Source organism: Poecilia formosa, unplaced genomic scaffold, assembly GCF_000485575.1.
Source record: "Poecilia formosa unplaced genomic scaffold, Poecilia_formosa-5.1.2 Scaffold577, whole genome shotgun sequence".
Taxonomy (NCBI): Eukaryota; Metazoa; Chordata; class Actinopteri; order Cyprinodontiformes; family Poeciliidae; genus Poecilia; species Poecilia formosa.
The window spans coordinates 182,533-193,601 of record NW_006800516.1 but is presented as its reverse complement, the minus strand read 5'-3'; the positions used below and the strand labels follow the sequence as shown (position 1 = coordinate 193,601).

The 11,069-nt window shown below is 37.5% G+C and overlaps 1 protein-coding gene across 6 annotated transcripts in view; it reads left to right on the top strand.

The window, feature by feature from the left end:
* Positions 1–11,069, top strand: part of shq1 (SHQ1, H/ACA ribonucleoprotein assembly factor) — an 83,486-nt gene that overhangs the window by 5,295 nt on the left and 67,122 nt on the right. For 2 of the 6 annotated variants that reach the window (XM_016665384.1, XM_016665383.1), the window contains exon 1: positions 3,554–3,904. In XM_016665384.1, the coding sequence (XP_016520870.1) occupies positions 3,693–3,904 (212 nt within the window). In that variant the 5' untranslated portion in view covers positions 3,554–3,692. Of the gene's footprint in view, positions 1–3,552; positions 3,905–11,069 lie in introns of those variants that run through there. The other 4 variants (XM_007540974.2, XM_007540975.2, XM_016665386.1 and 1 more) reach the window with 4 other exon arrangements.

Genomic DNA, 11,069 nt, shown 5'->3' with positions numbered 1-11,069 from the left:
TCACAAAATGTTGAATTGATGTTTCCACATATCATCTCCGATGTCCGCTGGATTTTGGGTTGAGCTGTGTCTGCTGTTTGGGATTCCCCTTCGTAATTTCCCCTCAGAAAGCACGAAGGGGATTCCGCGCTTTCTGATTGGCTACCTGTCACATTCAACAGGCTGTGATCTCGCTCCCAATCTGGGAAAACTCCACACGCTGCGATAATGGGGCCAAGACAATCCAACATGTTGAATATGCCTGATCAGAGCGGCCTGACTGGACCAATCAGTCGTAACACACAGGATGATCGGTTACGACCGTTGGACTTTCGAAGATTGTTGTAAGGGAGGAAATCGGAGCAAAACAATTGTGTAGCGTGAACTGGGCTTAAGGGAGGGGTGAACTGTTGCATTAGGTAGTCGGATATACCTGTCTTCTCCATCTAAATCTATTGATTATTGAAGGGCAATGTAGTATACAGACTTCATAATCTGCACTCGTTTAGTTGAATGTAGTTTTTATTTCCACTTTGGTCTTATGTTGTGTTTAGTTTTTATTCAAGTGCATTTTTTGATAATGGAGACTGAGAGTCCATTTTATTTTCGTTTTTGATTTTGTTTATTTTGTTTACCAGTTCCAGTTTTTAGTATTCTTTTGAAAATAAAGTGCATTTATTTTTGGCAGGATGTGCTTGCATTATTATGTCATTACCATTACATCAGTTTAAAATGGTCTTCAAACAATATTATCGTTTATCGCAATAATTCTTGAGACAATTAATCGTCCAGAAAAATTTGTTGTCGTGACAGACCTACTCTTACATGGTTTAGTTTTGGATTATGTTTGTGCTTGTGTATCAATGTGTTTTGCTTTTAAGCGTTTTTGACGTGTTTCGGTTCGGGGGGAGGGTTCAGAGAGGGTCTTTGGAGGGTTGAGTCTCTGTCTAGGCTGGTTTTTGAACACCTGCGTTCAGAAGGAGCCATGTTGTTACCTTCACATTAGATCAAGCAGCTCTTTTTGTAAGTGATCAAATGTGCTTTAATATTATGGAAACCTTTTGAATAAAAATTCAGAAGTGATCTTTCAAGCGTCAAAAAAAATAAAAAATAAAATAAATAAGTTGATCGGTGCCATCTTTACAGTCCACAGATCAAAACAAACTTTATCCCGGTGGTTTTGTTGTGTTACCGATTGCAGTGAAGTTAGTTTTGAGTTGGATATTTAATATTACAATATCCGCCAAGCAAGCGGCTCTTAGCTCAAGGTTAGCTCAAGGTTAGCTCTTAGCTCCTTGAGCTAAGAGCCGCTTGCTTGGGGATTTATGAACAATAATTTCAGCCAGCCGTTCTCTCGCTCTCTTCTCAAGCACTCAGAGGTTCACTTAGGGACTGTCAACAAATCTCTGAACCAAACACTCCTGTCAAACAAATGTTAATAAATGCCTTGCCTTGTGACCAACTGATACAAAAAAGTGGTAATTCATGAGACATTTTAATACACTACTCTGTACTAAAATGTCAAGTCATATTCAATATTTTAAATAATTTTAATATTAAATAATATATTTTCTTCAGTAACTTCCATATTGTGTGCCACATTGACTAGAAATCAGTGTGTAATTGTACTAAACTGTATATATGGAGGCACATGCATTTTTATTCCATTTGAACTAAATTTTTATTTTTGTTACCTATTTTTATTTTTTTTAGCTTAAATTTAGTATTTCTCTTCAATAGCTTCTAGGTCATGTGACCTATTGAGTTAAAATCAGTGTGAAATTGTTCTTCCAGTCTGTAAAGATGAGGTACACTCATTGTTATTCGATTTGACACTTTTTATTCCCTGTCAATGCACAGCTCTACATTACCATGTCACCAGGTGACTCTGAACCCCTCCAGTCACTGAATAGATACTTAAAATAGATAAATGTGCCAAAACTTTCTGCAGCTGAACAGAAACAAAACTGAAGTTATTAAAGAGGAACAATCTTGAGTTATAGATCTAGAGTTGTAGATCTATAAGTAGTGATGGACTCTGACCCGAACCTTTAGAGCCACATTAAGACAGTCACAAAGTTGGCCTTCTATCACCTGAAGAACATTAGGCGACTTATGTCTCAGCAAGATCTAGAGAAACTCATCCATGCATTTATCTTTATTCGCATTGATTACTGCAACAGTGTCTTTACAGGTCTGTCCAACAAATCAATCCTCCAGCTGCAGCTGATCCAGGACGTTGCTGCTGGTGTTCTCACTAAAACCAGGAAGATGGAGCACATAACACCAGTTTTAAAGTTCTTACACTGGCTCCCTGTAGCTCAGAGAATAGACTTTAAAATATTGTTGTTAGTTTAAATCACTGAACAGCTTAGCACCACAATACATTAAAGATCTGCTGTAGTTGTACCAACTTTCTGATTGGTTCTGGTTCTGGTCTGCTCTGCATCCCCAGAACCAGAACTAAACAAGGCGAAGCAGCATTCACCATCTATACACCACAAATCTAGAACAAACTTCCAGAAAACTGTAAAACAGCTGAAACACTGACTTCCTTTAAATCTCAACTAAAAACCCACCTGTTTAGGGTTATATTTGAAACATGATCAATTTACAAATTTACAAACCTTAATGTAAAATGTTTTTATTGTTGATTCTATGTTACATGACTTTGTGTTTTTAATGATGTAAAGACCTTTGAAAGGCTTTGCTGTTGAATTGTGCTATAAAAATTAAATTTGATTGTCAGTGGGTCACATGACACGTGAGCTATTAAACATCAGTCATATTTTTATAACGTAAACATTTTTTTTAAACATCTAAAATGGGAAAAATGAGTGTATCTCATCTGTACTGACTGGTAGTACAATTTCACACTGATTTTGACTGAATAGGTCACATGACCTAGAAGCTGTTGAAGAGAAATACTTAATTTAAACTAAAAAAAAAAATAGGTAACAAAAATAAAAAATTAGTTCAAATGGAATAAAAATGCATGTGCCTCATCTATATAGTTTAGTACAATTACACACAGATTTCTAGTCAATGTGGCACGCAATATGGAAGCTATTGAAGAAAATATTAGATTACTTAATATTAAAATTATTTAAAATTTTGAATATGACTTGACATTTTAATACAGGGTAGTGTGTCTCATGAATTACCACTTTTTTGTATCAGTTGGTCACAAGGCAAGACATTTATTAACATTTGTTTGACAGGAGTGTTTGGTTCGGAGATTTGTTGACAGTCCCTAAGTGAACCTCTGAGCGCTTGAGGAGGGAGCTGGAGAACGGCTGGCCGAAATTAGCCATTGGAATATCCAATATCCAACTTGAAATTAACTTCACTGCAGTCAGTAACACAATAAAGTTTGATAAAGCTTGATGAAGTTTGTTTTGATCTGTGGCCTGTAAAGATGGCACCGAGTGACTGCACCTAAGCACCTCACAACGTCTGACATATATAATAGTGACGTTGGTTCCAAAGCTCTATTGACCAATAGTAGAGGAGCTGGACATAGAAGCAGCTCTCCTTAATAACATAATGATGCAGGAGACAATGACAAAAGGAGGGCTTGTATAAGGAAATGACAAAACAAATATCTACTTTTCTTGACAAAAACGCATGTTTAGGGTAAATGAAAAAGAAAATGTATACATTTCTTGACAGAAACGCATGTGTAAGGACAAGGAAAAACTACATATATATTTATGCTTTTATTTCTTATTATGTCAGTTTTGGTCCTCCATAGTCTTCACGCTGCAGGTCGGTATTACATCATGATCACTCCTGCGTTTGACCTGAGTCAGGATCCAGATTATCTAACCATCTGCATCAGAGTGCCTTACACCAGAACGTCAGAGTTTGACCTGTTCATCGATGGGGCAGACTTCAAGTTCTATGCAAAGCCCTACTTCCTTAGGTGAGTTGAGTAATATATTCTTACTAAAGTCACACTGCACAGTTGACCTGGGCTGACCTGAGGTGGACTGGCGAGCATTTTTGCATTAGCATGTCCAGCCTGGTCCCAACTGCTCCCTGCATCCCAGAGAGCTGTAGTTCCAGTCAGGCTTGCCAGACAAGGCTGGTTTGGAGTCAGTTGTTGATGGGTACATTGGCTGCAGGGGCGGGACAGAGATGTGCGCTCTTCCAGATCTCTGGGTCAAGGAGCGTTTGTATTTAGACTTTCTCAATGTCTGTTATAACATGAGGCATCAAAAAATTCCTGTCATAATCTATTCTTACCTGTAAGTTTGTAAATGATACTAATGACCAGAGTTTCCCCCAGAAAACTTGCTAAGCTCAGTGGTCGGGGCACCAAGGCAGTCCACCGTGTTTTTGTATTAAAAGATGTTAAGTAGACAGAAAAAGTAAAAATATTACTGGGTAATTATATGTTACGGGAAAACATCGCCAGTGAAATGCTGTCTAAACCCACAACTAGTCTTAAAAACAATAAATCAAAAAAATTCAATTAAAATGAACATTAATTATTTGCACTTCTGTTAAATACAAATTAAGTCAGCGGTTCCATGAGGCCTCCCAGGTCTTCAGGGGCCCATAAATGCTAATATTTTAACACAGACCACATGTACATAAATGCAACATTTATTTATTGAGATTATCCATGCTGCTAAATTTGATTTAATGATTTCAGCATACATAAATTAAAATATTTTAAGTTGTTTAACATTTAAATGTAAGATTTTAAGGAACTGGCAAGTTTACTTTATAAAAGTTCAAAGAACAATATTCATCGTTAGATTGTTTTGTTACTACAGCTTCATTCTGATGCTGTGAGTTTAATCTTTGAGTTTGAGTTATGTTTGTTCACAAATACAAATTAGTAAACTGCAATTATAACTTATTGCTTTATAGGCTGGCCAATTAAACCACTCCCCTCTCCCAGATTTAACTAAATCTAACACAGAAGCTGTTAGATTTGCTGATGTTTTTAGCAGAAGAGGGGCCCTTAAGTCAAATTCTGCTCATGGCCTCATACAGCCTTGGACCAGCCCTGCATGATGAGTTAAATCCGCTGCACTGCGTGCAGAGATGCGCAACAAATGGGAGATTTAATTTAATGCTTCTAATGTAGTTTTAGTAACTCTTCCATTTCATGTCTGCTGAGTTTTTAATAGGAGCCACAGAAACTGTTTCGGTTTCTCAAGTTTATAGGACGAGTTTTTCAGATCTCCCCTTGGCCATGCGCATTAACTCCATTAAGTGGAGAAAGCATTTGATATGGTTTAATGCTTTGTGTAACTGGAAAAATAATACTAAAAAATAAAATAAAATAATATAAAACAAGTGTGATGCGCAGGGCCGGCCTAAGCCTCCATGGGGCCCTAAGCAAAATTTGGTTTTGGGGCCTTCTAGTTCTGCTAACAACGTGGACCGGTTGCAATCAGCAGTCTGATCAATAGATCATTCACACACCTGCTATAAACTTATTGCATCTCTGACAGTGCTGTTTACATTATATACACAGGGATTAAAGAGCTCCGGCCAGGGGCCGGATTTCCGGCTTTTGACCAAACGGTCCTCCTCAACCAAACTGTAGTCTCCGGGCTAGACCGGAACGTGTCGGCGGCGACACATTTAAATTTGCAGAACCGTAATTCCGCCACACATCTGAAAAATTCCAACGGTTTCTGAAAGGGGAGACGTTGCATTTTCCACTAAGTATCGGGTTAATACGGCAACTTCACAGCTGCAGCTGCAGAGAGTGTAATGGGCTCTTTGCACCTACAGCGTTGACGTCACATCTCCAGGAGCTAATGCAGCTCACTTGTTTCCGCTTTGAGTTACCATGACTGGTAGAAAAGACTAAGTCGTATTTCAGATGCAAAAAACGCAATACTATGAACATTGTTGTCTTCCTAATATAATGGGCTTTTAAGTTTTCATTAATTTCCAAGCGATCCTGAATTAAGAAGATGGTGGCTTGTAAATATTTGTCACTACCAGTTAAAGCTAACGCTGCACAACACAAAGTTTGCAGCCTTCACTTCACTCCGAATCAGCCTAAAACTACTGGGGATATGGATGGTAAATAAAGGAGCCTCCCTGAGTTATTTCCAAGGAATCACTTCTATATTCAGCCTGAAAGAGTTTATGGGAACGAGAGAGCAGACCAGAGCCAGACAGCCAAGCAACTGATCCGCCTGAACATACTGCTGTAAACACCGTCCTATCTGAGCTCTTCACAAGAAACTTGCAAAGGTAATAAAACAAAATAACACGGAGACATGAAGCAACACGGTCATATTTTTCTAAAAGCAGCAACTTTGAACCTGAACAGCTGAATCAGATCTCTGACACCAGAGCTGTGCTACTGTTAAATATGAGGCTTGTTGTGCTTCGTCGTGCTACGGAAGTAAAAAGCCCGAACCGTAACCTCCCCGTTAGTCTGTGACACTTACGACAACAAACACACATAATATACTTGAAAATAAGAAAAACATTGTCCGTTAGAATGTTTAGATACTTAAATAACACATTTTTACAAGAACAATGTCCGAGAATATTGCCTACTAGCATAAGCTAAGGTTAATGTTAGCCACAAAGTTTAAGTAAAACTCACCTTCATATCAGTGAATGTATAACGAGGCATACATCTAAAACCTTTCTCCAGCTGACTTGTTGGGGCTTCGGATCGATGTACAAACCTTGGCCAAGCCCTGCAAGCACCTAGTGTAAAAGGCCATTTTCAATAGATCGGAAACAATCGAGCCGCTTTTCCCCAAACGCGGAAGCGGAGGTGCAAAGAGTTCATTAATCAGGGGGGCACTCGTTTAATAGACGGTAAATTGCGAAAATAACTTGCTGGACATTGAAAGTTCCGGTTGTTATGGATACATGGGTAAGTATATCATCTCACAGGACATTTAAAGAACTACTTACAATTAAAATAAGGAGGATTTATTTAGTCAGACGTTTGAAACTTAAGGTAAAGAGCTCCGTCTGGGGGCCAGACTTCCAAGCAAAGCGAGCATTGGACCAAACGGCCTGCCTCAACTAAACTGTAGATAACAGACAAAGATGTCTGCCAATCAGAATTCTAGCTCCTGTGTTCTTTACCAATGACTAAAACGTTTTGTAGAAAAGAAGTGCATGCGTTCGGTTAAATCAAATGCGATATGAAAGAAGATGGAGTTTGTCTCACCCGGTAAAGAAACACGTTTACTTGAGAAAGGAATTAAAAACAGGTGGTGCTGGGCATGGCTAGAGGAAAGGGGACAAGACGGGAAGCTGGCGGAAATTTTTACAAAAGGGGGGCGCTGGGATTTCTTTGGGGGCGTTTGGTCGAAGGTAAACTTTACACCTTACAATCACAATAATACCAGTTTAGACTTTGAGCAACTTCCTAAAATTGTATTGTGTAACATTAAATCATTCTTGGCTGCAACTGTATCGATGGCAGATCTTCTTCTTCTATTCAGTGTTTGTAGCTTCTTGGCGCAGTTCCGCTCCTGCTACTAGTAGCTTCACTGCATCAGGTCAGAGTTACACCGGCTGATGACGTTGCTGTGATTCACTTTGTCTGGTGTCTGATTTTCTAATATTTTATGTTTTATTGAGGATTTTTGTACATATGTTTAGGCGGTTCTGTGATCATGTCAAAGCAGCAACTTATATTAAAAAGTGTTTTATTTCCGTCTGGATGCTGCCCGCTTCCATGGAAGGACAACAGAAAATCTCTTATAAACATGTAATTACTAAAATCACGATACCCTCACTGTGTATCCATCTGAAAAATGAACCCATTTAAATAAAGAAATCCCTCCATGGGTGATACCACGATAGAGAGCGTTCATTTTATAGTGTTAACACCTGTGCTGTAAGTGGTCCGGTATGAAACGGGTGTGACAGAACAACGGAACCACAGCACTTTTAAATGTCGATAATCAGAATACTGAAATTGTTTCCGTTGTTTTAAAAGGTTTATGTCAGTCTGCCTTTTCCCCATCGATACGTTTCCCAACCGCCCTGCACCTTAGGGGGTTAAAATAAAATAAAAAAGACACGCATATCGCGCAAAACTCTGAAACAGGAGAAGTGGGACATAAAACAGAGCGACGAACTAGATGTGAATTATGGCATAAAAACAGAGAATCCGACGCTGAACAGTGAAAAATCAACACATGATGTGAAACATGATGATTAGGCGGCGCAGCAGGTGATGAGTGAAGATTACGGATGGCGGGCGTCAATAAATGATAAAATAAATCTAGCAACAGGAAAGAAACTAAAGTGGACATAGCAATAAACCAAGAGAGGATAATAATCAAAGGAAACTAAATAGAAATGAAGAAGAAAATGCAAGAAGAAACTAAAGTAAATACAGAGAAATAAACTGGTATGGCAAGACCTTTAGAGCAATAATTAATACAGAGGATTGTATGGCAAGAATAAACAGACACTATTTCCAGATAAAAGGTAAAATAATATTGTTGAAGTGGCATGAGTTTGTTGAGACCATATCTAATACTGAGAATAAATATATCTTAGAGACCATAACAGTAAATAACTTATCACTTATTTATGTTTTTAATAAGATTTAATATATTTATTTCTTCAGTATTATTTTTCATGTCAGTGTTAATGTCATGAGGCTGATGACTCCATGACACTTTCAATTTGACTCATTAGGATTTGATTAAGAACCAGATTTGTTCTTTGTAATTTCTGTCCAGTAAAACTATTAATCTATAAATCAATAGACAGGTCTATATAAAGATATAATCCATGTTTCTGTCTCATATTTGTATGGTATTAAAAGGAACTTTAGTTTTTCCACTGAAAGCTCTGGTTTGCACAATAAATGCCATGTGGGTGAAATTTTATGGATGATACTTTGATGTCCCATTCTCCTGAAGGCAGCACAGAGCTGCACCACCAGAAACTGACAAACACTGAAGAGAAGAAGAGTTATGATTAATGTAGTTACAGTTCTATCCATGTTTTAATGTTGCAGAGCTCAGTCAGTTTGTAAATAGTTCAAAGTTTAAACTGGCATGTTGAACATCTTTTATCTGATCATTTTGTGGAAAATTTAACAACTAGAAAATGACAAAGAACAAGAATATTTTTTCCACTCTGATTGGCTGCTGTTGGCCTACAAATTTTAAGTTGATTGTTCTTAAATTTTTCATAAACACCTGTGAAAATAATTTCTATTCCCATGGCTTTTTTGTTCTCTGGGAAATTATTTTTGATGATTAATACAAAAACAAGAATAAAAATCAAAACATCCACAATATTGACATTGATATTAATAATAAAATAATAGTGTAAAGTAGCCTACAAATTCTTTGGTGGGGGTCGGGAGGGACCTGGATAAAGGCTGAGGGGCGCTGGCCCGAAAAAGGTTGAGAAACTGATTTCGTTGGTAATTTTGCATGTTCTAAATTACTTGCAAAAACATTGACTGAAAGGACTCTTATTTAATGTTGAGGGATTTTTGCCTGTAGGGCAAACCTTTAGGGCACAGACATTTTACATTTTGTTTTGAGTTGAAATGAACTGAAGTCTTATTTAAGTTTGAGTGTTTAGCTTGTTAATTGTATTGTTAGAAGCAATTGTTTGCACTATTCAAAGACACTTTTTATTAAACTGTGGGAATAGCAACGCTATAGTTAATTTCTATCACCACTATAAGTTTCAGGCTCAGGATTTTTTTTTACTTTAAGCCCTGTATACATGTATAATATTGGATTTTCATTGGCCAACTGATTTATCGACCAGTTGATTTCTGGGTGCCAATTTCCTTAATTTTGGGGGATCGTGATCTGCTGATACTTGCATGCGAAGCTGCAAGTATCAGCTTATCTTCATCAGTAAAGGTTTAAAAATCAGTCTCTGTCCTCTTCTGCTCTACAGTGAGGTTTGACTGACAGACCAACCAGGTCAGGTCTGCACATTTACAGTTAACAATATTCACCCTACTGTTGCCAACTCGGTGACTTTCTTGCTATATTTAGCAACGTTTCAGACAAAACAAAATTCATATCAGCTAAAATCAAAATGATCAGGTCAGGCTTTTTAAAGATCGGTAACCAGGGATTGGCCAGAAAACTGCAGCCCTACACACATATTCATAACATTCTTTGATTAACTAAATTTCTCTTAAGTGTAACTCCAATAGCTAAAAATGTAATTCATACCAGGTGAGTCTTTCTCCCCTGCGAATATAGATCGGTACCGGTACTGGACTGATTTTGTACCTTCCAATGATTTTAACAGAAATTTCACATAACTTAGAAGTTGATGTAAAAATAATGTTTGTTTTAGCCACAAAATAATTATGCTCAGCAGCAAACAACAAATCCCAACTATAGCACAGAGCAGCTCATCCATGTAGCAGCTATGTAGTCTGACGCAAAAACATTTTGCTAGACAATGTCAAATGTTGAGATGCTTTAATTATTGTTATTAAATGTTATCAAACTCGTTTTGAAGCCAAAAATACCTCAGAAATATACAGAGCCAACCATGAGAATCAACTCATTTAAAGTCAAGACTCAGTTTCACACAAACACAAAGACCCTAACATAAATGTTTGGCTGTTGAACTGGACCGTTCCAGGTCGCTATCAAGCTAATTTTCTATTAGCAGCTTTAGAAATCTTTTACATTATATTACATAACCAAGGCACATTGAAACAAACCTTTGTCTTAGCTTTTTTTCTATTCTTCCTCTTTCATTTTTCCCTCCCTGAAGGATAAGTTCATTTTTGAGACATTGTTTTGCTTACTTAACTTCTGACTGGAGCTTTGGACATTTGGATGCTCTGCTTATTGCATGGCAGCTCATGTTACTGTTGATGCGTGCGGCACCTACCGCGGCCACCAGGGGCCGCCAAGAGCAATCTTTTTTCTTTTTATCAATAAAATAATAATTTCTACATACATTTTAAAATATATATTATTGTAAAGACAAATCACTTCATGTTGAAATTGTGTGTTTTTCATATTATAATGACATAGAAATTATTACTAAAACAAAAAAAATCAGCTGGGCAGCGCATAATTGTTTGTTTATAAAGATTAATCATTCTCACCGATCCCTCAATGTGCATGTCT